The 27122-nt window shown below is 43.7% G+C and overlaps 1 protein-coding gene across 1 annotated transcript in view; it reads right to left on the bottom strand.

Moving 5' to 3' along the window:
- The window catches only part of LOC138968522 (uncharacterized), a 156380-nt gene that overhangs the window by 54362 nt on the left and 74896 nt on the right, over positions 1 to 27122 (bottom strand). The window contains exons 7-8 of the mRNA XM_070341101.1: positions 21787 to 21867; positions 19949 to 20026 (exon numbers count right to left, since the gene is read on the bottom strand). Of these exons, the coding sequence (XP_070197202.1) occupies positions 19949 to 20026; positions 21787 to 21867 (159 nt within the window). The remainder of the gene's footprint in view (positions 1 to 19948; positions 20027 to 21786; positions 21868 to 27122) is intronic.

The raw sequence follows: 27122 nt of genomic DNA, 5'->3' as shown, positions 1-27122 counted from the left end.
TGAGCAGTAAGAGACGTAGTGGTAGTAGCCACCTTAGCTTTGGATTTGGTCGCTTTGCCTGACTGAGAACTGGGAGAGCTAGCCTGTCCGGTCGAACTCCCGAGCTTCCTCTCTATCTTTGTCTTTAGGTTTGTCCGCCATTTTGAATGACAAAATTGAACCCAAAACACAAGATGCAAAACGCTCAAAAAAGTTAAGTTAAAACGTCTCAATAATAAAAATGAAATCTCTCACCCAATCTTGAAGAAGAGATGAAACAAACAAAAGTGTTACCAAGATTCGATGGTCAGCACAGCAGTGAAGACCAATAGCTTAAAACAAAGCCAGAGTACAACAGACACGTCCAGCGCCGTGTGTTGAAGAAAAAGGAATGATTGTCACCGGTATACATCCTGCGCATGCGCAGTACACCGGCAGGGGAGATAACCACCACGGACCATGCCTTATATGGCATGTGGGTTTTGTTTTAGAGTTATCTCCCCATGTTACCATGTAAGAGTGCTTCAATGTCTTAGCAACCAAACGAAGTTATTGCTATCTATGTGAGTTGAGTAAGAATATGTAATGTAATCAAAAAATTGCTCCAGGGGCTTGCAACGTAGTACAATATATTACCTTACTGGGAGAATGCAAGTTTCTCACACAGACATAAGTGCGTGGGTATACACACACACACATGCACACACACACAACGTGCACCTAGAATGATCTTCAGTATAATTTTCTTCCTCTGCTTTCAGGGGTTGCAACTCCCACATGTACCCGTATTTGGCTTGGGCTGTTATGTGTTTGACTGACCCCCCCCCCCTCTTTTTTTTTTGTGCAGTTATACTCTGTTCTCAGGGCATGCATGCATGCTGGGTAATAGCGTTTTTCTGTAACCCACCCAACTCTGACATATTACAGGATCTTTTCCATGCCTACTTGGTCTTGTGCTTGTGTGTACTCACAAAGGGATGTATGGCACTAGCACATCTGCACTAAGTTGACCTGGGAGATCAGACAAATATCCACCCTTAACCCACCAGGTATGACCGGATTTAAAACCCCAAACCTTCCACTGACATCCTAACCACAAGGCTACGCGCCCGTAGTATGATTCTAAAGCAGTCATACGGCTGAGGCTGTGTCAACCAGGAAGGATTTTAGAGGATAACCATGTATGTATCTTTTCTTTGTTACAGACCCTTGGTCATTGTTTGAATAAATCATTATAAACAAACGGACCGTGTTCTCATCTAAACGACCTAAACGCTGCCATCGTTGCCGCTCTGATCACAGCGCACAGCTCCATCCATGCCCGTGGACCTGCGGCAGCAAAGGTTGAACAGGTCAAACGACCAGTGATCACCACTGCCGGTTCTAGCGAAGACTGGGCCTACTTTGTATCTCGATGGTCCGACTATGCTGCAGCTACGAAGGTGACTGGCCACGACAAAATCGTGCAACCTCTTGAGTGCTGTGATGAACAACTGCGCAAGGATCTCACCAGGTCTGCAAGGTGGCAGTCTCACGAACAAGAGTGAAAAAGACATCCTTGAGGCCATCAAGAAACTTGCTGTCCGCCAAGAAAATACTATGGTGGCCAGAGTGACACTCCACAACCTACGTCAAGATCGTGATGAAACCATTCGAGCTTTTGGAGCCCGCCTTTATGGCCAGGCTGGCGTCTGCAAATTCATCACCAAATGTCCGTGATGCGCAGGCAATGTCAACTACACCGACGCCATACTATGCGATGTACTCACCCGCGGCATTGCAGACCCTGACATCCAACTGGACCTTCTTGGCAATAAAAACCAGGACATGACACTGGAAGAGGTGTTCCTGTTTGTCGAAGCCAAAGGAGCCGGAAAGCGTTCCGCCTCACGCCTACTCGACTCCCATGCAGTGGAAGCCACAGCAAGCTCCCACGCTGCGGATGCTGCAGCCAATAGTATACCAAGCAACAAAAGAAACGCGAATTATTTTTCGATATTTTGATTTAAAAAAACGCAGTTAATCTGAGAGTGACAATTTTCGGGATATAGATGCACTATGCAGTCATGTGTAAGAAAGCTGTTGTGTGAATATTTTCCCATTGCTGCTGTCTCAATGCACGGGACAAGCAGTTTCCACGTGAAACACATGATGCGCGCTTACAGCACGTGCAAGCGGAGTAGGGGAAACCTCATGTGTGAGATGTGTTCACTGATGCATTAGTAATAAAAAGAGACCATGGCACGCTTACTGCCAGTCTAACTTTTGACAGAGTCAAGATGCCAAGATTGACACCAGAACAACGCGAGAGGGCAGTGGGTCGATTATCGGCTGGTGATGACCCAGAAGCGGTAGCAGTCGCTTTCAATGTGCATCTGTCAACAGTATATCGCCTTCAGCAACGTTTTGTCAACACTGGAAGCACTGCTGATACACAACGAAGTGGAAGACCTCGCGTTACCACACAGAGACAAGATCGCCAGATCCTGCGTCATCATTTGAGAAACCGATTCCATACAGCCAATGAAACAGCCAGGAACACCGTCGGTAACCACCAGAGACCTATCAGTGGCCAGACAATACGCCGAAGACTTGCTGAGCAAGACCTCCAAAACTGCCGTCCCGCTAGAGGACCAGTCCTCACTCAGAGACATTGCATGGCGAGCCAGCAGTGGGCCCAGGATCATATCAACTGGAACTGGAGACAATGGCGAAACATTCTGTTCACCGATGAGAGCCGTTTCTGCATTAGTCATGTTGATGGGCGTGTCAGAGTGTGGCGAAGAAGAGGTGAACGCTATGCTGGTGACTGTGTCATGGAACACAATGCCCAGGGTGGACCAAACGTCATGGTCTGGGGTGGAATCGGCCTCAACCAATCCCTGGGATCTGTGTTTTTCAACAATCTTGGTCCTGGTTGGGGAAACGGCATCACAGCACAGCGTTATATTGACCAGATCCTACAGCCTCATGTTGTGCCCTTTTTCCAGGCGCGCAGAAACTGTGTTCTGCAGCAAGACAACGCTCGCCCGCACACAGCCAGGGTCACCCAGGCCTTCCTGCAGCCCAATAACATCGACATTATGGCCTGGCCCGCCCTTAGCCCAGATTTGAATCCTATTGAACATTTCTGGGACAAACTTCAAAGAAAGGTCAACCAGTTACGCCCAGGACCAAGAAATGCCGTAGAACTGCGTCAGGCCCTTATCAATGCCTGGTGCAACATCCCGAGAGACGCCATCAACCGACTTATTCACTCCATGAGGCGCCGCTGCCAGGCCGTCAACAACGTCCATGGGGGTCACACACCGTACTGACCATCTGCAGAGGCTCCCTTTGCACGTGGCAGCAAAAGACTATGCCATAGCCAAGAACAGTGTGCGAGGAACATACCACCATGATTTTGATTTGTTTCGATGTTACGTTTATGAGAAATGACATTTTAAAATTGTGATTAAACGTTTTTCTGGAGAAAATTCGCGTTTCTTTTGTTGCTCGGTATACATACAAGAAAAACAAACGCCATACTCTTCGAGACAGACATGAACTATGTTCACACTGCGGAAAGGCAGGTCATGGCACAAATACCCTGGCGCGCCTTCGAAAGACAGAATGCCCAGCATACAGTCACAGATGTACATACTGCAACCGTGATCACCACTTCCAGAGCGTATTTAACAGCAGGAACAAACCAAAACCTGCACCCACCTCTACGAAAGAAGACAGTGAGGGAGCTGTCTTTGAATCCCTGTGCTCCGTGACCAAATCTCCTCATGGCAAACGCACAAATGCCATCACCATTGATCATCACCTGTTTGACAATCTCTCGCAAACATGGATAAGACAGAACTCCAAACCCCAACCTTTTGTCAGCGTGACAATCAAGGCTTTGAGCAAAGACTACCAGGCACCCGGTTTCACCCTCAACACTCCCTCGCGGACCATCAGTCACCCTGCCATGGCGGATACTGGATGCCAAAGTTGTCTGTCAAAGTTTTTCACAGCATTGGCCTCCGCACATCTGACCTTATCCCGGTCATGATGGAGATGCATGCCGCTGACAACAAGAACATCAACATTCTTGGTGCAACAATGCTTCACATCACAGCCAATGGCCCTCATGACCAAGTCTTTGAAACCAGACAGATGACTTACATCACTGACTGCTCTGACAAACTTTTCCTGAGCAGACAGGCTTGCGTAGACCTACGCATCATAGCCACAGACTTCCCTACAATCGGTGGGATCACGCAACACTGTGACACTGCACTACAACATGACAAAGCCTCTCCTGACACCAGCCTGGCTTCCCCATGTGACTGTCCCCGTCGCCAACGTCCTCCCCCTCCGCCACAAACCATGCCATACCCTGCAACAGAGGACAATCGAGAGAAGCTACAACAATACCTTCTCGACTACTACAAATCCAGCACTTTCAACACTTGTGAGCACCAGCCCCTGCCTCTCATGGAGGGCCCACCACTCCAGCTGATGATGAACCCACATGCAAAACCCGTGGCCCATCACACCCTCGTGCCTGTCCCCCTTCATTGGCAGGAAGACGTGAAGGCTGGTCTTGATCAAGATGTCCGTCTAGGTGTCCTTGAACCGGTCCCCATCGGGGAACCTGTCACCTGGTGTCACAGAATGGTAATCTGCGCAAAGAAGAATGGAAAACCACGCCGAACGGTACATTTTCAACCCCTGATTGCCCACTCCACCAGAGAAACCCATCACACACCTTCTCCGTTCCACCAGGCAAGGTCCGTACCGAATGGGAAGAAGAAAACAGTCCTCGATGCATGGAATGGTTACCACAGCGTCCCCATCTGAGAGGAAGACCGTCACCTCACCACCTTCATTACACCATGGGGAAGGTACAAGACAACCCCTCAAGGATACATCTCGTCTGGCGACAGCTACACAAGACGTTATGACAAAATCGTCGTGGACATACCCAACAAAACCAAATGTGTTGACGATGCCTTACTCTGGGCAGACACCTTGGAAGACAGCTTCTTTCAGACCGTCCAATGGCTTGACATCTGTGGCCACCACGGAATCACTCTCAATCCTGACAAGTTCGTCTTCGGCCAAGATACGGTGGAGTTCGCTGGCTTCGAAATCACACCTGACAGCGTACGCCCCAGCAAACCTCACTCACAGGCCATTCGCGACTTTCCAACCCCAGAGAATATCACTGATGTCCGCTCATGGTTTGGCCTTGTCAACCAAGTTTCCTACGCTTTCAGCATGACTGAGAAGATATTACCTTTCCGCAGACCTGTTTACCCTCATTTTACCTTGACAGAAGATCACTCAGTAAAAAACAGAAGAATCCAGTACAGATGCAGAAGAAAATTTGTCGCAGTCAAATATTGTAACAAAACATAACAATCTGTTTTGCGCAGGGCAATCCAGGGCAATATAAACGATTTTTTACCCCTATTATTTTGAAGTCCAAACCGCAGTGAGTGCAGAAGGCGTACTTCTCCCCTTGATTTGAGGGCACAATACACGGAAATAGCTTGTGGTACTCTGGCCGATATTTTTGCAAATACAGCTTCTTCTTTTTCGTGATAGTTTCGTTTTTTTCTTGAGGACTGAGAATCTTCATCCGTTTCGGTTTCATGCTCACGAGCACTGCTGCCACGTTTTCTCGCAGACATTTTGCGTGGCCACGTGGCGTTCCTTTCCCGTTCTTCAGTGCAAAAGAGTGCCCGGTAGTTGTCTCCCCTGTCACTCCTAAACCAGTATGGGAATGATGCATACTGGTTTAGACTGTTTGGAATGCAGAAGATTATCGATGTTTTCAGCGGAAGAAAAGTTTCGGAGACGGAAGAACGAAAGAAAGCTTTGAAATTCAGAAGATTCTTCCGCCAAAAGCGGAAGGTAAACAGGTCTGTTTCCGTAAGCTATTGAAACCAGGGACACTCTTCAGATGGGACGACAACCTGAACACTCTTTGAGGAATCAAAAGCCGTCATCATCAGTGAAATTGAGAACGGCGTTCAGATATTCGACCTACGACGACCCACATGTCTCGCCACAGACTGGTCAAAGACAGGTATTGGCTTCTGGTTGCTTCAAAAACACTGTCCCTGCCCTGGAAGAGACCCGTTTTGCTGCCAGACCGGTTGGAAAGTCACGCTGGTTGGCAGCCGCTTCACTCACGCTGCAGAATCACGCTACGCACCAGTGGAAGGTGAAGCTTTAGCTGTCGCGGAGGCCCTGAACAAAGCCAGGTATTTTGTACTTGGCTGTGAAGACCTGGTGATTGCTGTCGACCACAAACCTCTCCTGAAGATATTTGGGGATCGTTCCCTGGAGAACATCTCTAACCCTTGACTCCGGAACTTGAAGGAAAAAACCCTGCGATACAAGTTCCGTATGGTCCATGTACCAGGAATCAAGCATCGTGCGGCAGACAGCATGTCTCGTCACCCAACTAGAGACCCTGTGAAGATGACTCTCGTTGACGACATTGCCTCCTCCCAGGCCTCACCGTATCTGTCCCCAGATTCCCTGGCCGGCATACACACTCCAGCTCCAGAGAATGAATGTGTCGACAAGAACTTTTCTGCCTCTTCCCTCCACATCTCTGCTCTCAAATCCGTGACTTGGGAACGGGTAAAGACTGCGAACTCCAGTGATGAGGACATGCACAAGCTGACGGAACTCATCGAAACCGGTTTCTCAGACTCAAGACATGAACTCCCAAAGTCCCTCCAGGAATACTTCCAATTCCGCAACGACCTCCACAATGGATGGCGTCATCCTCTACAAAGACCGGGTACTAATCCCCCCATCACTTCGCCTTGAAGTTCTCTCTGCACTACACGCAGCACACCAAGGGGTTACTTCAATGAACTCTAGGGCTGAATCATCTGTCTTCTGGGCAGGAATCACTTCTGCCATCAATGCAGTCAGGACCACATGCAGCCAGTGCAATCGCATTGCACCTTCGAACCCCAGTGCCCCACCAACGCCCCTCATGACACCTGAATACCCCTTCCAGTATATATGTGCTGATTTCTTTCACTACAAGGGCGCCAACTACCTGGTGATCATTGATCGCTACTCAAACTGGCCAATTGTTGAGAGATCACATGAAGGCGGGACCGGTCTTGTTACATGTCTGCGTCGCACATTTGTGACATATGGAATCCCTGAGGAACTGGCATCTGATGGTGGTCCAGAATTCACGTCCACGACAACACGTCAATTCCTCAAAAACTGGGGTGCACATCATGGTTTATCTTCGGTGGCTTTCCCTCATAGCAACTGCCGTGCGGAAGTTGGTGTCAAGACAGTCAAGCGACTCATCGTCGACAACACAGGAAACAGCGGTGAACTTGATACAGACGCTTTCGAACGAGCGATGCTGCAGTACAGAAATACACCAGACCGAGACACAAAACTCTCCCCAGCCATATGTATTTTCGGACACCCAATACGCGACTTCATTCCCATCCCGCTAGGGAAATACCAACCCCACAAAACTTGGCAAGAAACACTTGCGTCTCGTGAATCGGCACTTCGAAACCGCCACATGAGAGGGGGAGGGGGGAGGGGGGGGGGGGGGGTAGGAGAGAGAGAGAGGGAGAGAGAGAGACAGAGAGACAGAGAGAGAGTGAGAGAGAGAGAATATGCTTCTCTATTTGTTCACAGTAACATTTTAGACAATGAGATAATCAATGGCAAGTGGCTGCCTGTAGCACTGCAAAAACACCACACCGTAGTTAACAGTCTTTTCTACATTAAGAAGCTGAGATAAAAATTCCTTTTATCTGGCAAAACAATTGTCGTGCAAGATGTTTGACGGAAAACACCGTACAATGAAGCAACAGCTACATGTATCACAACAAACTGGGTGTCTCTCAGCAAGCTAATTGTAACAAACCCTTTATCCATTATACGTGTCTTTTTACAAAGGTGCTTACCTTTTTGTGACATACATTTTTAGTTACTTTCATGATTATGTGTATCAAATGGTGAATAGAATGCGTTTTCTTAATTTATGTCACTAATACTAATGAATTATATACACACAAAAACACATACATTTTCTGTTTCTTTGGGTATGCTTGAAATGTAGGGGAAGGGCTCCTAATATGGACCACTTTTTGTTTCATGCTGATAAGTAGCTTGTTTTCTTGCGAAGAAGTTTAATTTTGCGTTTGGTAGTCCTTCTCTCTTAGGTTAACTGTTAGGCCTAATTAGAGTGAAATAGCTTTGATAGACATTCAGCAAAAATCAAATACAAAAAAAATCACAAAGGGTCCATATTAGGAGCCTGGGCGCCTAATATGGACCAGTGAAGCGGCCTTCACGAATCACTGTAAAAAGCCCACTATATTTCAAAATAACATGATACAACTTAGTGTACAAGTCAGCCTAATTAAAATATGCTCTAGATTTATCTGTTTCAGGTTGATGAGAGCATTCTTTGGAGCACACTGAGAAACTAAAGAAGCTTAACTAAAGAAGCTTATCAAAAACAGAGTGAAAATAAGTAAAATTATCAACTTACACGAAAAGAAGACTTTTTGTTGCATTTTTTTTAAATCTCGAGGGCTAGTTATAGGTTATTTCCAGCAAGCTTCTTAATGAATTAATGAAAATAGCCTTTAGCTTTTATTTTCTTCGATTTGTTGAAGGTGGTCTCGCACATACTTTGAGATTTTGCAATAATTTTTTGTTTGCAGTAGAAACTCGAGGTCAACACTGCTAAAATGTAACAAATACGGTTTTAGCTGTCAAATATAGCAATTTTTGTGTGATAAAAGCTTTGGCTGTGGACAGAAACGAGTCCGTTTTAGGCGACAAATTTAGAGTGAACGCTGCCAAAAGTGAAAAAAAGAGAAAAAGCCTAACAATTTTGAGATTTCTGTTTCTGCAACTGTTTTGACATGTGCAAGTTATCCAGAGAGGGTGAAAACAGCAAATAAAACTTTTTTGAGCACTCTAGCGCCGTTAGTTTGTCAGAACAGAAGGTGGTCCATATTAGGAGCCAGTCCATATTGGGAGCCCTTCCCCTACTGAATCTAGGCAATCAATCTGTGCAAGTGTTCCTTATACTTTCTCTGTAGGCTAAAGAAATATTTGGAAATGGAATTTATCAATTAAATTTGTCATCAACTTAAAAGGTCTCCGTTAAAGAAAACTAAGATTTTGCTCACGTAATATATAGTTTCCCCTGATGCACAGCTTTGTAGAACGACCCATGTGTTATTTGTTTTAATATTTTGCTTGTCTACCTTTCGTTTTGTTTGTTTTTCCTTCATCAAAATTAGAGTCGATAAATATAAACAGTGTCTAAAGTGAAGTGCCAAATTTAATCATTTATATTAACAGCTTCAACGCATTCTTCAAACTACACATATTTTGATTGTTCTGAATACACAAGTAACCTTTTGTGAATACATGCATAAATATTTCCACAGAGTACCAACACCCAGATTCTAGGAATGCAGTTTGGTACAATGGTAGCTTTGCTTGTCTGTGAAGCAGAAAAGATTCATATATCACCTGGCTGTTATACAGAAGCGTGCTGTACCTTAAAGCCAACCAAGTAGGGGGGGGGGGGGGGTGAAGAAGGGAGGGGTGTCTGTTGGACATTTGATTAATGTATACAGCTGGGGGGGGGGGGGTTAGAGGTGTATGTGTACAAAGGAGGTGGTGGTGGGGAGTCACAGGTGATGGGGGAGACTGCATGTGGGTGCCTTCATATACCGTACTTTTGAGACTATAAGGCGCAATTTTTTCCCTCCACTTTTACCCCTGCGCCCTATTGACCGGTATCACCTTTTGTATGGCTAAAGAAGAGTACAGATCTGCACACATCACTATACAAAGAAAGGATGAGTGGGGGTTTGCGCCTTTTACAACAAAGCGCCTTGTAGTCCCGAAAATATGGTATGCCTGAAATCAGTTTATGGAAAAAATGCAAAGGCTTGTAGTAGAAGACACCGGTAGTTACTTCTGAGACAAAGTAATTGAATATGCCTGTAGATTTTTCAGATGAAGTATGACTATGCATGGCTCTCCTAGGGGTGGTAACTGATCACATACAATTTTGAATCAATTCTATTGTTTATTGCATTTTATTTTCATTTTATTATACACTTAGCCAGAAAATCATTGCGACAATTTTTGCACCCAAATTAAAGCATCAATTCCTGTGTTATTTTGTTCAAACTTTCCATGCCAGTTAAGGCCGTTCACTTGAATTTCTGGATCACTTTTCGGACTAACGATTTCTTTTACAGGGATCACGAGACCGCCGCTCAAATAAAGGTACCCTCAAAATCGACCGGAGAAAAACGGAAGGGATCAATACAAAATTGACGAAAAATCATAATAGGCAACACTTTGCAACTTTTACATACAAGAAGAAAGTTGAATCAATTATCTACCCAGAACATGTTGTCTTGTTTAGCTAGCTTGCGTATTCCGTGTGCTATAGGATAGTTGCAGGTATTTGTTCAGATGATATGCAATGATCCGGAAAAAGTTTTAAAACCCGTCATAGGAATGTTCACTTGTGTTCAATAAAGTCATGACTTCGCACGTCTACAGACAAATGATTGATACATGTGCTGCCAAAGTTTAATTTGCGTATAACAGGGCCTGGCGTATATTTGCTGGTCATGAAAACACATGATAAAAATTGAACGTACACGCTGTTTCACACTGACAGCAGTTATCGCAGCGTGCCTCTCAGAACATGCTGCCGTCATGCTTGGCTGGGCATTGCTGTGGCACAGTAATCACGAGTTTAAAAACTTTTTCAGGATCATTGCAGAACATCTGAACAAACACCTGTAACAATTCAACATTTTACTCAAAGTACGTCTAGTATGTAGTCAAAATATTCTTAAAGTTCAAAGTAATCCAACAAGTCATTGGGGGACATTGCTGAAATACAGTGCTCTTTGTCCCGTTTTTGACTACTCATGAGATTGACACCAGCATCAGTAGGAATAGCATAGCATACGAAATACTCAAGCTAGCTAAACAAAACAACATGCACTGGGTAGATAAATGATTTGACTTTCTTCTCGTATGTAAAAGTTGCAAAGTTTTGCCTATTGTGATTTTTCAATTTTGTCAATTTTTGTATTGGTCCCTTCTGTTTTTGTTCAGTCGATTTTGAGGGTACCTTTATTTGAGCGGCAGTCACGTGATCCCTGTAAAAGAAATCTTAAATCCGAAAGGTGATCCAGAAATTCAAGTGAACGGCCTTATATGGCATAGAAAGTTTGAATGAAATGACACAGGAATTAATGCTTTATTTTGGGTGCGAAATTTGTCGCAATAATTTTTGGCCAAGTGTAATGAGGCAGAAAAGCAAACACATTCTTAAACAATTATTCTCAATTAACAGTTTGCTTTAGCTGTTCTAACTGCATATCTGTTTAGTGCTTCTTCATGCTCAATTTACAGTATCTTCCAAAACAATAGGAAAGTACCTACAAATCACCACAACATTACTCATATTACTGAACACACTGATTTCAAAACTGAACCTTGAATAACACTTTACCTTGATCACAACATTACTGACACCTTTATTTATCTGGGAATGATGTATAATACTCTGAACACTTCAAACAACCATGACCAATTAACCAGGCACCTGCAATAGCATGACAACAATAATTCATGAAACAGTGACAATATATTTGTGGCATTCAAGGATACCAAGGCAGCAACTTCACTCAACACAGTAGTGCAACCACCACACAACCAACATTCAGCCATCAACCCAGTAACGTTCCACTTTCCACTGATTCTTAGTCAACAGCACTATCACACAAATTTACCAGGAAATGCTTTTGTGATATATAATTAACAAATCTAAAAGCTCTGCCTGAGCAGCTTTCAAAATTGAAAGTTATTTCAGGTACTACATGTAGTACTAAATTATGTGTGTCACGATCGGGTGACAGAGACCAGGAAAGTGTCACTCGGTGGAGTGCCTGTTCTTGGTCGATTATGATAGAAAGCGCCTGTACGTGATATTGGGCTACAGCAGAGTTTGCTGACAGTGCTCAATGAGCACGGATGTTTTGTAGCGCACGAGTTTCACAGTGGGTTTTTTTTTGCTGTCATAGGGCTGACGGTTTTTCGCTGACAGCGCGCACGGGATTTTCAGGGATTGAGTTTCTCGTGTCTTTTTTCTGCTTGGGAGGCAGAATTGTGTATAGCTGGACTGGTTTTGTGACAAGGTCAGTCACGTGTTATTGGCTAGGTTGTCTGAGAGAGACACAGGGACGGCACACTTGACACCCAGCGGCAGAAGGGGAAGGATCTAATACACAGTTTCTAGAGTATGATGGTTTTTCACCGAATATTGTATTCGGCACTCTAGGGGAGCTTCCACCGGTTATTTTCTTCTCACTGCCACATATTTTGCTGAGGACAAGTCGTCAATATTCCTTCGTCGGCGATGGCTTTCGCATAAGGATTCGACAAGGGGTTCTGGAGGTTTTTGGTCACTGTTGACGAACAGAGGCTGTTCCAGGGAGGAGGCGGACTTTGCTTCCATTGAGAGTACAATCATAGGCTTTTGAGGTAATAAATCATTATTTAACGCTGTTGATGAGTCTGTGTTGTGGAATGAAATACTCTCTGTTGTTCTTTCCAGGTTAGCGCATAATTTACTCTCTGTGACGCTAAAATACTAATCTGTATATGGTTTTTGCAGATAGGGAGAGAAGGACGGAAAATGACTGTTTTGTTGTTGTAAAAAGTCCGTTTTGTGCAGGCCCACGTGCTCGATGAGGTATTTAAAGATGACACGTTTTAAGGTGGTGGGTGAGGGGTAGCAGACATGTTTAGTGCACCGATGCTTTCTGTTTGCAGCCTTCGTTTCGTGTTCCTGTAACTGCTGCACGGCTGCCTTTGGCGGGACACTGCTAGCCGCAGACGTTCGAGCTGGGACCTGAGGAAGCTACGCAGACCGGCTAACCAGCAGACCGGCTAACCAGCGAACCGGCTAACCAGCAAACCGGCTAACCAGCAACCCGGCTAACCAGCATACCGGCTAACCAGCATACAGAAAGAAAGCTAAGTGCACCGTGTCTTACGCACCCCGTTGACCACCGTTGTCTTTTCTTATCTGTGATTTCATTGGAGTAGTGACAACGTGGGGTGTGTGACCCCTGCATGAACTAGAGCTTTTTGAACAGAACATTCTCATTTGACTGTATTTACACGGGATCAGCGTGTTACTATAATTTTCTATATACTACTGGCATTTTGTCAGTGATCACGGGTTTTTTACGTGTTGAGAACGTAAAAGGAACATATTTTGAGTGAAGGCTCGAGGGAGGTGGCGAGTTTATACATAAACAGGCGTCTGAAACTTATACTTTTGTTGACTCTATTTAATTGTATGACTGCGAGAGTGGATCGTGGTGTGGTTAGTTAATTAGTAGTAATTAACCGGTTCATAATCACCTTAAGTGATATATTGAAACGTGACAATGTGAACAGTTACTTTGTACAAGGAAACTAAAACACATTTACTTTACCAAAGTCAGACGCACACATGAAATAATCTATGTTGAACGGTTATTTTATTTAAGAAAAGAATTGGCATTATAATGAACACTCACTGTCTTCATCTAAAATGTATGATTACCAGATTATCACCAAAGTGGCTTTTTTTTAACAAGAACTTAGTACACATGAGAAATATCAATGTTAACTTCAAAAAGAATAGAATAGAAAGAGATGTTCATGAATGATTTGTGGATACCAAACCCTTTCAGAGGTAACAAATCACTGAAACTGAAGCCGCTTACATACCTGTTTTGCTCCACACTACAGAAAATCCACAAGACAGCAAAACCATTACAGAGAAACTAACTCATTTCTGTACTCCCCACTTCCATCCTCCCTTGCCCACCACTCTTATTATGTAACTGGGGGCAAACAAAAGAAATTCAATGCGACTTTAACAAGAAGAGCAAACGCTCGATCGAGTCACTTTCGCAGTTCTGAATATTATATGAGGCATCAGATGGACAGGAAGAAATTGCTATTCACAACACAATGAGTCACGTTCACATAAAATTTGAGCCCGGTCACTTTTATAGTTTCCGAGAAAAGCCCAACGTTAAGTTGTGTGTTGCCGAACAGAAAAGGCTAGTTATCTCCCTTGTTTTTCTGATAACGTTCGTAAAAGGCTACAGATGTAAATACTTTGATGTAAAGAATAATCCTACAAAGTTTCAATCACATCCGATGAACTTTGTCAAAGATATAAAATGTCTAATTTTTCCTTTGACGCTGACCTGTGACCTTGAAAAAGGTCAAAGGTCAATGAAACCATCGTTAAAGTGTAGAGGTCATTGGAGGTCACGACTAAACAAAATATGAGCCCGATCGCTTTGATAGTTTCCGAGAAAAGATATAAAATGTCTAATTTTTCCTTTGACGCTGACCTGTGACCTTGAAAAAGGTCAACGAAACCATCGTTAAAGTGTAGAGGTCATTGGAGGTCACGACTAAACAAAATATGAGCCCGATCGCTTTGATAGTTTCCGAGAAAAGTCCAATGTTAAGGTGGTGTCTACGGACGGCCGGCCGGCCGGCCGGACAGACTAACACTGACCGATTACATAGAGTCACTTTTTCTCAAGTGACTCAAAAAGCACAACCAGTCAGCCCTAAAATTAATGATTAGTGCCAAGTCTTTTTTAATTTGTTGCAATATTTTTTATTTTTTTTGCTGTTGTTATTTCTGTTTATAAATAAGGGGTAGTCAGGTAATCTGTTTTACCATGTAAATCAAGATATCTGATATAACATGTAGCAACAAACACAGGCAAGGAAGCACATTCAAGGCACATTAGTGTTCAAACTCTGAAGAAATTGTGAGAGGAATGTGCAGCAACAAGACCACATACAGCTTCAAAGTGACATTGTCTTCTGAGGAAGAAAAGCGTTCAGAATCAAGGTATTGAGCTTTAGAACTGATTCATTACAAATTCTTTCAAATGCTTTGATTTATCCTGGTAAATCACATATGTTATGAATGGGGTCTGAAAAAAGTGCACAGAATCAAGGTATTGAGCTTTAGAACTGATTCATAAACATTGTATTGAGTACAGGGGAATTCCACTACATGTATATCGTGTTCTACAACATGGCAAATGACATGCCTTGGACCCGGAAAAAAACAATCCCAACCTTTTTCCGATGCAAAAAAAAAAAAAACGTCAGAAGGAACGTTAACTCTCTTGGACTTCTATAGCACATGTCAAATTAGCGTGGGTGAGTTTATGTACACGTGATTGTGTCTGTGTCTGTGGCTTATGTGCTACAGCACCGCTTTTGCTCATCTGAAAACTCGGTCAGCGAAAAAAAATCGGTGCTTGACTGGGGTCATAAGGCTGCAGAGGCTTTGATCTCACCGCATATTCGAGATCAAACATAATTCCTCTCTGTATTTCTCTGTGTGTGCCTGAGTGACTTCTTTTGTGCATAGAAGAAAATGGAAGCGCAACGTTAGTCTTTGTCCTTAGGCATTCACACACACACGCATGCACACACACACACGCATGCACACACACACACAGAAACACACACACACTCACAGTCGGGAAATTTGGACTTTCAATCCAGGTCTAACTCACATTATTTTTGTCCATAAAGTCAGGGAAAAACAAGTGGGGGGTAGCAGGGAGAAAAAGACAATGGGACATTTGTCCCCCTCAACCAAATTCTGATTGGACATAGTTGAGGGCAACAGGGTTCCTACAGTTTTTTTGTTCTAAAATTCAAGGACTTTTCAAGGACTTTCAAGACCTTCTGAAGAGAAAATCAAGCACCCTCTTACCTTCAAAGCTCGCAATGAAACACTCACTAGTTATTATACCCCCTTCCTGCACGGCGATTTAAATCATTGGATGTTCAAAAACTAACGATTAAAGTTTTTGTAAAAGGCGATAGATTCGTAGCAGACGATGGTTTGAAAGCAGACAGACTCAAAAAGGACTGTAGGTTACTGTTCAACTTTTTCTTTGAGGTTATCAAATAATAAATCATTGCAATTGTTTATTGTGGGTGGTTGTTGTGTGATCAGTTTGCAGCATTAGAGTTTTTAAGGACTTTCAAGGATCTTGCCAGTTTTTTAAGCACTTTCAAGGCCTTGAAACTGACCCCTCCAAATTCAAGCACTTTCAAGGATTTCAAGCACCAGTACGAACCCTGTGGCAAGAAATGCCAAGCAGGTAATGCAAAATGGTTAGCAAAAATTCAAAACCAAATAGACTGCCAACGTTCTTAAATCCAGAATCTAAAAAAAAAAAGAAAGGTATGTTATTTTGTCAATGATTAAACGTTCCAATAACATAAATGTCTTTTTACATTTAGTCAAGTTTTGACTAAATGTTTTAACATAGAGGGGGGGAATCGAGACGAGGGTCGTGGTGTATGTGTCTGTCTGTCTGTGTGTGTGTGTAGAGCGATTCAGACTAAACTACTGGACCGATCTGTATGAAATTTGACATGAGAGTTCCTGGGTATGATATCCTCAGACGTTTTTATCATTTTTTTGATAAATGTCTTTGATGACGTCATATCCGGCTTTTCGTGAAAGTTGAGGCGGCACTGTCACGCTCTCATTTTTCAACCAAATTGGTTGAAATTTTGGTCAAGTAATCTCCGACGAAGCCCGGACTTCGGTATTGCATTTCAGCTTGGTGGCATTAATTAATGACTTTGGTCATTAAAAATCTGAAAATTGTAAAAAAAAAAATTTTTTATAAAACGATCTAAATTTACGTTCATCTTATTCTCCGTCATTTTTCTGATTCCAAAAACATATAAATATGTTATATTTGGATTAAAAACAAGCTCTGAAAATTAAAAATATAAAAATTATGATCAAAATTAAATTTTCTAAATCAATTTAAAAACACTTTCATCTTATTCCTTGTCGGTTCCTGATTCCAAAAACATATAGATATGATATGTTTGGATTGAAAACACGCTCAGAAAGTTAAAACGAAGAGAGGTACAGAAAAGCGTGCTATTCCTTCTCAGCGCAACTACTACCCCGCTCTTCTTGTCAATTTCACTGCCTTTGCCATGAGCGGTGGACTGACGATGCTACGAGTATACGGTCTTGCTGCGTTGCATTGCATTCAGTTTCATTCTGTGAGTTCGACAGCTACTTGACTAAATGTATTTTCGCCTTACGCGACTTGTTTTACATTTAGGCAAGTTTTGACTAAATGTTTTAAGATATACTGGGAATCGAGACGAGGGTTGTGGTGTTATGTGTGTGCGTGCGTGTGTGCGTGCGTATGTGCGTGTGTATAGAACGACTCAGACGAAACTACTGGACCAATCTTCATGAAATTTCACATGAGAGTTCCTGGCTATATTATCTCCCGATGGTTTTTTCCTTTTTTGGATAAACGTCTCTGATGTCGTCATACCCGGCTTTTTGTGAAAGTTGAGGCCGCACTGTCACGCTCTCGTTTTTCAACCAAATTGGTTGAAATTTTGGTCAAGTAATCTTCGACGAAGCCTGGACTTTGGTGTTGCATTTCAGCTTGGAGGCTTAAAAATTAATTTATGAGTTTGCTCATTAAAGTTGTCATTAAAATCTATTTTTTGTAAACAGATTTAAAATTGATTGCATTGTATTCATCATCTATTCCTGAATTCAAAAATATGTAGATATGTCATGTTTACTCTAAAAATGTGCTCAGAATGAAAGAAAATAGGTTCAGTAAGTTCTATGGACGCGTGCTTAGCGGCAGCGAGCGTGACCCGTCTTGGTCTTCGGTATGGTTAGTGGAGATTATCTGAATGAAGTCTCGGCGATGATTGGTTTGTGGTGTTGATCTTGACTAAAAGTTTTTATATGTGACTTGTTTTTATTCTGGTGCTATAGGGTGCCATCTAAGAATCATCTTTGCCACTTTATTATGTTATGGTGTGTGTGTGTGTGTGTGTGTGTGTGTGTGTGTGTGTGTGTGTGTGTGTGTGTGTGTGTGTGTGTGTGTGTGTGTGTGTGTGTGTGTGCATGTGTATGTGCATGCGTGTGTGTTTGTGTGTGTGCTGATATCAGAGACACGTGTTTACAGTTCAAATGTCCAACATGGGTTAGCAGATGCGTGCGTCAGCGAATTGAATCTCAAAATCAGCATTTTCTTTGCAAAACAAAAAAGAAAAGTGCATTGAATGCCTCTTCCTTCTTCTTGAAAGCTGCTTTTGTACATTGCTTCAGGTTTTTGCCCCCTTTGCGGCATCTGATGCGTCCTTATCATCGCTGGTCGTCAGATACAAGTTAATTGACTGGCTCGAAAATTGTCAGAACCTACAGCCTGAGCGTTGGTGTTTGAAAGTTTCAGACAATTACATCACTAGACATAAGTCCCTTATTATCCTATTGAACAAAGGGTAACCCTTTAGTCAGTGTTTTGGAATGGTTATTTTGTTAAAGTTTAATTCTTCCAAACCATGAGCAAACGAACTCCGTTGTTCGCCGCCTCCATCGCTATTTTTATGTTGCTTCAATGTTTGCTGACGCAGCTAAAAAGACATCTTTGCTTGATCCTACAATATTCTTTATTTTTTCTAAGGAGGCATTATTTCTGGCGTTGGCCTGTGTTTCCTACAATCGATTGTATGTATGGTATGTTCATGAAAATAAATATGAGCAAAAAAGAAAAAATTTTGTTCGCCGGATTGGCTGCATACAATGCACTACAGCCAATCATAACATTATAAATACAAGCTCAGCTTGGCGCTTTTATTTGCTAATTTTGAACGCTGTACTCTGACGTAAAGTGTGCACAGGGTGGCGCAGTAGTACGTATGATCAGTGCGCCCTTTGACGCGCTGAAGGGAGTTTTTATGGGACATTTTCAGATTGTATGAGCCAATGGCGCAAGTCACACCAGTAAACTGAACACTGGGGTGGAGTAGTTTTAAGTTTGATGCATACTGTATAAGTCCAAGAGAGTAAACGTTCTTGTTCATGGGGCAAAACCCGACAATTGACGAATGAATTTTGTTCTTCTACTGAGAACTCCCCTCCCCTACTATATTGCAAAACGCGTAAATCATAATGTGATTCTTTGGACCTCAAAGACCAAGATATAGTGCAAGTCTACTGTACTTTGATTTATCCAGTTGAACCAACCACAAATGTTATTAAAGGGGTCTGAAACTGGAACCATTCACTCTTGCTCCACACTTCAGGGCACAGTACTTTATCATACTCTTATGCCACATAAAAGCCTGGAACGATCTGTTCCACCATTAAAACCAGAAGGGGTCACCATCATAAGCTTGAGCTTGTTGATGACCCGTAACATGTACCATGTTCAAATACATATGAATTGTTGAATAAACACTGTTTAAACACAAAACCAGAAGGAAGGCATGGTATCTTTAAAGATGCCTTCCAAGGATTAGTTCAAACAAATCAATTAAAATGATTAATAAAATTGCTAGTGCACAAAAAATACAGTAACTCTGATAATTAAGTAAAACAATGGTCAGAACACTGAAACCACCATAGGCAAATAAACATGGCAAACACACCAGTTTTCTGTTAGAAGCCTATTTTTAACAAACGGTAAGAAATTTGAACAAAATATCTGATTAAATTGACATGCAAAGAAAAACACACAAAAAAAACAACTGATGAGAACGAACACTAATCATCATGTGATGCGAGATCTACTATGAAAGGACAGCTGTTGTCTATAATCTTAATCAAAATTATATGCCTGTCCATCAGGACCAATGTGACTTAGACACTTCCAATGTCCAATGTAGACACTTTTCACATGTCAAAATGGTGTTCTTTGTTCAAAGGTACCACTGTAATTTCTCAGTGTATTCAAACTTTCTGTTACATCAGACCAACTATCAATGAATCATTGTAACAACATTTCCTTCTTTGCTCCTTTCAGTTCAGGCTCTAACTTACGTGATTTTGAAGAGATGCTCAAAGTCAAACCAGAACACCACACCAAATGCCATTAGATTCGAAACCTGAGCCAACAGACTGAAAAAAGAGCAAGAAGTTGTTGTCATACACGGGCTAAAAACTCCTGAACTTATCACAGAAAATGAGACCGTCATCAAAATGGGAAGATTATGTACAATACAACCCCTTTCTATCACCCTACCATATAGACTTTACATACAAAACATACATAATATATCATAGTCATTTGTCTTTGTAAAATATTTATATTTAGTCAGTTATGGAAGAAGAGACAGAAGTGAAATGAAAAATAACTGAATCATAAAGACAGGCGGGGGATGTAGCAGGGTGGAGATTTCACAGTCATTGTATTGTTCCCCTTTTGTCCCAATTATTTCCCTTGGTTTAAAGGCACAGTGCAGCTCACAGCCTTCGTTTTGCGTTTTTGTTGCAGCTGAGTGCATTTACAGTTCAAAAATCCTCCTATGGTAGTAAAACAAACCCAAAACTACCCAACGACGACATCTGTGAAGCTCGACCGTTTCTTGTTCACGCGAGTGCATAAATCAACCTAGTTATTACGTGGTGTTTGGTCGGAGTTCGATTCAACTCAGTGATTCCGGCCTCCATTTTGTTTTACACAAACTCATGATGACGTCTGACATAGTTTGCTAGTGACGTGTCTTTTTGTGCATGATGTGGTGATCTACCTGATCTAAATTTAGATCCAAAAATAGGTCAAGACCAGCCGGGTCCGAGTACGAAATTAATTCGTAAAAAAAACCCAGTTCTTGACTCTTTGGGTGCAAGTCAATGAAACTTGGTAGTTCTTCTAACGGATAGCTGCCTGAGGTATGACTAAAAGCCCCAGGGGCTCCGTGCACCTGGATTTGACAAGTTCAGTACCTTTAAACAGTATTTTATTCATAGACAGACACATGATAATATAACAACATCATTAAAATGGAGCACAAGTTTATTTCCCTTGACCCATGAATGCCACTCCCTATTGTTATGTTGTTTTTATGTGTGTAGATGCTGCATTCTGATAGGTTGATTGTTTAAAGGATGTGCACGCGAATCCTAGATAGCGTTGGGCTGCAACAGTCTCCTTTGTGATTTTGTAGTGTAAAAACGTGTGTGGTCTTTGTGATTTTGATAGTGGTGTTCAACTTGTGATTGAACGATGACTGTGTTACTGTCTTAATGCAGGGAGTGTAGTTAATGAGCCATTAACTTTGTTTTTTCGGAGGATGTATCCGAGGAGTGTCAAAAACAAACTCTTATGTGTGTTGGAAGCAGTGTTGTAGCAGTTGGTTTTAGCAGTATCAGGGATGTGAATTTTGTGACGAGTTATGTGAAAGTGTGCGGTTGTACATTGAAAAATGAACTACACTGCCTTCTGGTGTATGTTAAATAAAAGACAAGTTACTGTAACCCCTGTCTTGGCGTACAGGTAATAGGTCAACAACAACAAAAAGTTTACACAGCAATGAAGGTCTTTCTTTCTTTGGTGTTTAACGTCGTTTTCAACCACGAAGGTTATATCGCGACAGGGAAAGGGGGGAGATGGGATAGAGCCACTTGTTAATTGTTTCTTGTTCACAAAAGCACTAATCAAAAAATTGCTCCAGGGGCTTGCAACGTAGTAAGTGTATGTGCTGTTTTTTTATATCAGAAAGAAAGTACTTCTGAACATGTCTGAGTCAGCCACCAAAATTATATAACAGCTACGGCACATGCTAGCTGCCTTCGTTTTCTCCAAAATGTATCACAAGATATTGTCATACAAACACTGATAAAATAATAAACCTGTCAGATAAGACGGTAACACTGACCTTGAAAGAGCAAGACTACTGAGATGTCGAAGAAGAGTCAATAAGAACAATGGTGGCAGCAGAATCAGCAACCACTCTCCACTGAAACACATACAACAAAACACGCCTGAACGCCTTAACACACACAAATATTAGCTAAAAAAAGGCCAAGGCTCTGAACTTAAACAATAAAAAAAACTAGGCAGATGCATTTGTGTGCAGATCTTTGTGATGGGACCCCTTCATGTAAGAATCGGTTATACAACTAGAAAGCACAAGTGAATGAGAACTATGTACGTATAAGTCACACCTCCGTCTATCCACAGTATCGCGTGGTATCTTGTCTCGATGGGGTAATTGAACATAATGACATCAGTCTTGGCAGAGCCTTGAGTCACATCATATTCATTGACCCAGTCTCAACAAGATACCACGCGATTCAATGGATGAATTGGAGGTGTAACATAAATATCCCGTGACCCATCAAAGCTTATTTTTGCTTTAAAATGTCTTCACCACATACAGATAATTCATAACAACATAACTTCATCACAAGAAAGGTACTTTATACTTTGTGTGTTGTCTGCTATGAATCTAGCCCTGGTGGTTGACACGGAGTGTTTAAATCCAACACAACACAGGGTAAAATGGCAATAATATATTTATTCAAACTTGAATAAACTGAACATCCGACAGACACTATCTGTCAGCTCGTCGCCAAATTTTGTATTGCGTTTTTTTAGATCTTCATTATCTTCCAATGGCTCTCACGGACGATTCTATGATGCAAACATTCGAAGAGTTTGAGATCGCTCCGGCCACTGCTGCGCACCTTGAAACCCTGGGGTTTCACTCTCAGCAATCGCTTGAACCCTTGACTCCCAACTTGGTGGACACGTTTTCTGTTCTGCCTCTAGCCCAGCGGCTCTTGCTGAAATCTCTTATCAGAATGCTCCAGCGACCAGCCACTGATTCGGCTTCTACCTCTCGTCACACTCCCGATCAGCAAACTGAGGCTACTCCGCGAACCACGGTCTCGAAGCCAACACCAGAGAACGTGACAGTGAGGGCCAGACAGCGAAATAGGCCCGCAAAGAGAGCAACAGCAAGCCCAGCCACAGTCACACGCAGTCGCCACAAACTTTCTCGATCTTTTGGGTGCCCTCCCCTCTTCTGGCCCATCTGTCACCGCCAACAACACAGACCACTCCCACCACCAGACGGGAGGTAAGCCTAGAGATATATCTCACTTCATCTCTCTAAATACTGCTCAAGCTTCCTCCCGCGCTGAAAATGGAAGCGCCTGGCCATAGCAGAAAAGAAGACACCCCTTGACAAAGTCACCATCCCTCAATATTTTGAAGCAGCCCTAAAAATACATGAGGAAATGATATGGAGTGACAAGACTGATCGCCAAACCTCGGACGAATATCTGGCTCTCCCAGATGGCGCAGGTGTTCTCCTGGGCGTCAGTCCTGCTTTTTGATCGGGAATTCCGAAAAGAGCAGGCCCAGCGAAACCTTCCCTGGACAACCGAGTCACCCTACCTTGTGACCTTACTCCTGCGGCCAGCAGAAAGGGCCCCTCCCCCGAAACGTCCCCATCAAAAAACTGACAGCTCAGGCCGCCCCATCTGCATCCGTTGGAACAGGCAAGGATGTTCCATAAAGACGTGCAGATATGTCCATGCCTGCCTGTCCTGCCTCTCCCCCGCACATCCCGAGCGCTCCCACGCTTCAGAAACCTCAAAAAACCACTGAGCCGCCTGCAGGCACTCCTCTGACCCGTACCCCATCCCCTGGTCACCCCCCCTGCTACACCGCAACAGACAGAAAATCCCCCCTCACCGACATTCACCTCTATTTCTGACAAGCTCTCATGCTGGCAGGAACTCCTGGCGGGTGACAAGACGCTCATTTAACCTGCTACAGGGCATCCGTGATTCGAGTTGAACTAGCCGAAGGCCGCTTCTCTATTTTGGACTCACCCCCTCTGTCTTGAGTGCTATACCAAAACCCCAGGGTGGGGTGCGGCTCATCCACGACCTCAGCTCGCCCTCCCCTGACTGTCTCAACGCCCACGCCACCAAGGACCGTGTCCACTTCCAGTCTCTCCAGGATGCGGTTGATTTACTAACACAAGACTGTTTCATGGCAAAAGTTGATCTTAAAAGCGCTTATCGCTCAGTCCGAATCCACCCCTCCTCCACTCAGTGGACAGGCCTTCACTGGACTTTTGAAGGTGACAGTGCCCCGACTTTTCAACGCGACTCTCGTCTTCCTTTTGGCGACAGAAAAGCCCCTGCCATATTTCATCGCCTCACGCAGTCTATCCGGCGTCACCTGCGACGCCAGGGCTTTGACGCTGTCGTCGTATACCTCGACGATTTTTTCATCTGCGCCCCTACCTTCGGTGAATGTCAGGCTGCTTTGAACTCTGTCATAGGTCTCCTTCGCTCTTTGGGCTTCGGCATCGCCTGGGAAAAGGTGGAGGGACCATCGAAGCAAGTTACCTTCCTGGGTGTAACCATCAACTCGCAGTCGGGCATTCTTTCTCTGGACACCGTCAAGACCACCCATTTGATAGCCCATCTTCAGCGCTGCCTCACCCATAAACAGCTGCAACGGCTGGCAGGAAAACTCAGCTGGGCCTCAAACGTCATCCCTTGGGGTCGTACTCACGTCCGACGCATCTTTGCCATTATGAACACCAAAGCTGACCACCACAAAGTAAGAGTCCAGCCCCTGCTTGAAGACCTTGACTGGTGGACCGCCGTCCTCCAAATCCCCTCCCTTTGCCGTCGCATCTGGGACCGCCGTCCCACAGTGACTGTGCGTTGTGATGCCAGTGCTGACGCCGGCGGAGCTTTCTGCCAAGGAGACTGGTATTACACTGCCTGGCTGCCTGACAGCCCGCACCTCACCTCGGCCCACATCAATGTTAAGGAGCTGGCTATCACCGTCAGCGCCCTTCACCGCTGGGCCCCGCAGCTGCAACGTCGCCACGTTGTTATTGTCACGGACAACTCCGCCGCCCAAGCCATGCTTAACAAGGACACCTCTCCCTGCTCCCCTGCTGCCCGCCTCCTGCGCCAACTCAGCTCGCTAGCCATCGCGCTGGATATCACCGTCTCCGCCATCCACATCCCGGGCGCTGACAACCATATCCCTGACGCCATCTCCCGCCTTCACCTGCCAGGACAGCCGAGCGTCTGGTCTCCCTTTTCTCCGCCTTCCCTCGCCCTATGTTGACTTTCCCTCTGCATTTTGCGGCCCACATGTTCCCTAATTCCCTCTTCTATCTACTTTCCAGGTCACGCAGCCCGATCCTTGACACTTAGCCTGGACCAAGAAATCTGCCAGCTGCGATCTCACATGTTCGCTCCGTCATCTCAACAGACGTACCGCTCGCATCTCCAGGCCTACCTGAGGTTCTGCCGCCTCACTGACACCCCCCCCTATCCCAGCAACGTCAAACGCCTTGTGTCGATATGCGGCCTACCTTGCCTCCTGTCCCGCATCACAGCCCACCTAGACCTCAGCCTTCACAGGACGCTTGCTTGTGGGCCATCTTGTCCACTTGCTTCTTTGGCCTCTTACGGGTCAGTGCAGTCGCCTCCTCTACCATCACCCGGGGTGACATCTCCTTCACGGACAACGGCGCTGCCCTCATCATCCGTCGCTCCAAGACCATCCAGTTCAGGGAGAGAATGCACACAGTCCTGCCACGCTATGCAGGGCACTCCCTGTGTCCTGTGACTGCTTTACAGCACTTTCTTTCCCTAGCCAGCGCGGTCCCCAGTCATAAAAGCTTCAATGGCCCCTTTGTTCACCTGAATAAATGCTCAATCCGCTGTCATTTCGCCACTGAACATTGTTTCTTTATTTGACTTTTTTTTGTTAACATTCTAACGACATCCCAGAAGAGTAATTTAGCTGATTCAACTAACGGGTTTAGCTACCACTTTCGAGTGGCTTGTTCTGCATTGCTGCCATTTGGCCTATGAGTCTAAAATGACACGACAGAGAGACACACTGGAAACGAAAAGCGTTTGACAAAAAGATGTCATGAGGAGGTTACACGCAAAATAAAAGAGACTTTGACGTCATTTGTTTTTGTTCGGTCAATTCCGTCGTGCAAAAGGCTGGTCCGTGTTCAGACTTGACACCGCGTGAGTACCCAAAACTTCTTTGTTCTCTGTTGGCTTTGCAGCTGTGAAATAATCGCTTGTTTGTCTCAGTCGTGTAGGTACAGAGTTTCCTTCTGCAATCATTTTGTTCATGATGATTACAGTTTCGTGACACAAATGAGCAAATCTATCGTGTAAAAGAAATTTCTGTAAAAAAATAAAAAATAAAAAAATAAGGAGGCAATGATGGGTTTGCAATTCGCTACAGAAATTAACTGTCTATGGTTAATTTCATCTGTTTAATGTATGTCGAAACGAGCCATAAGGCTTTAAAATAAAAGCAACCATGCATTGTTCGACGATCGGAACAAGGGTCATGGTGTATGGATGTGTGTCTGTCTGTGTGTAAGAGCGATTCAGAGTAAACTATTCGACAAATCTTCCATGAAACTGTACATGAGAGTTCCTGGGAATGATACCCCCAGTTTTTTTTCTTAATTTTTTTGATAAATGTCTTTGATGACATCAGATCCGTATTTTTTCACACGCTCATTTTTCTTAACGAAATTGATCGAAATTTTGGCCAAGCAATCTTCAACGAAGGCCGGACTTTGGTATTGCATTTCAGCTTGGAGGCTTAGAAATTAATTAATGAGTTTGGTCATTAAAAACCTGAAAATTGTAATTAAACTTATCTATTACATATATAAAAATGGATGGTAAGTGTGTCTGTCTGTGGTCGCCATACCTCAGAGATGGCAAAAGATAAACACAAGATATTTTGCATGCACACTGCCCTGGATCCACAGATGTGCACCTGGGTTTTAGTTTCTCAAGGCATTGTTTCCTTCCTCGGATAATAACCCTCCCCATTGTTGAATACAGCCTATATAGTGCAAGGGAGGTAAGTCATGCTTTGTCACCCATGGAAGGGAGGTAACTCTCATCAAATCAGTATATACTGTGTCATTCTCAAGGGCTGCCCCCCCCCCCCCCTCCCCCGCTGTCATCCCCCCCCCCCCCCCTTCCCAACCTGTCGCTCGAATTTTTCAGACACTGTTTATGAAACGATCGTCTCAGTGAGAGATCACGTGAATCTAGTACTCTATCTACTATGTTATAAGAATGGATGTAAGTATACGATGTGTGTGTGAGTGTATGTGTGTGTCTGTGGTCGCCATACCTCAGAGATGGATAAAAGCAAGAACAGGATAGTGTACATGCACAC

Source organism: Littorina saxatilis, linkage group LG6, assembly GCF_037325665.1.
Source record: "Littorina saxatilis isolate snail1 linkage group LG6, US_GU_Lsax_2.0, whole genome shotgun sequence".
Taxonomy (NCBI): domain Eukaryota; kingdom Metazoa; phylum Mollusca; class Gastropoda; order Littorinimorpha; family Littorinidae; genus Littorina; species Littorina saxatilis.
Note: the sequence above shows the minus strand (reverse complement) of the source record. Positions and strands in the feature narration are given on the sequence as shown.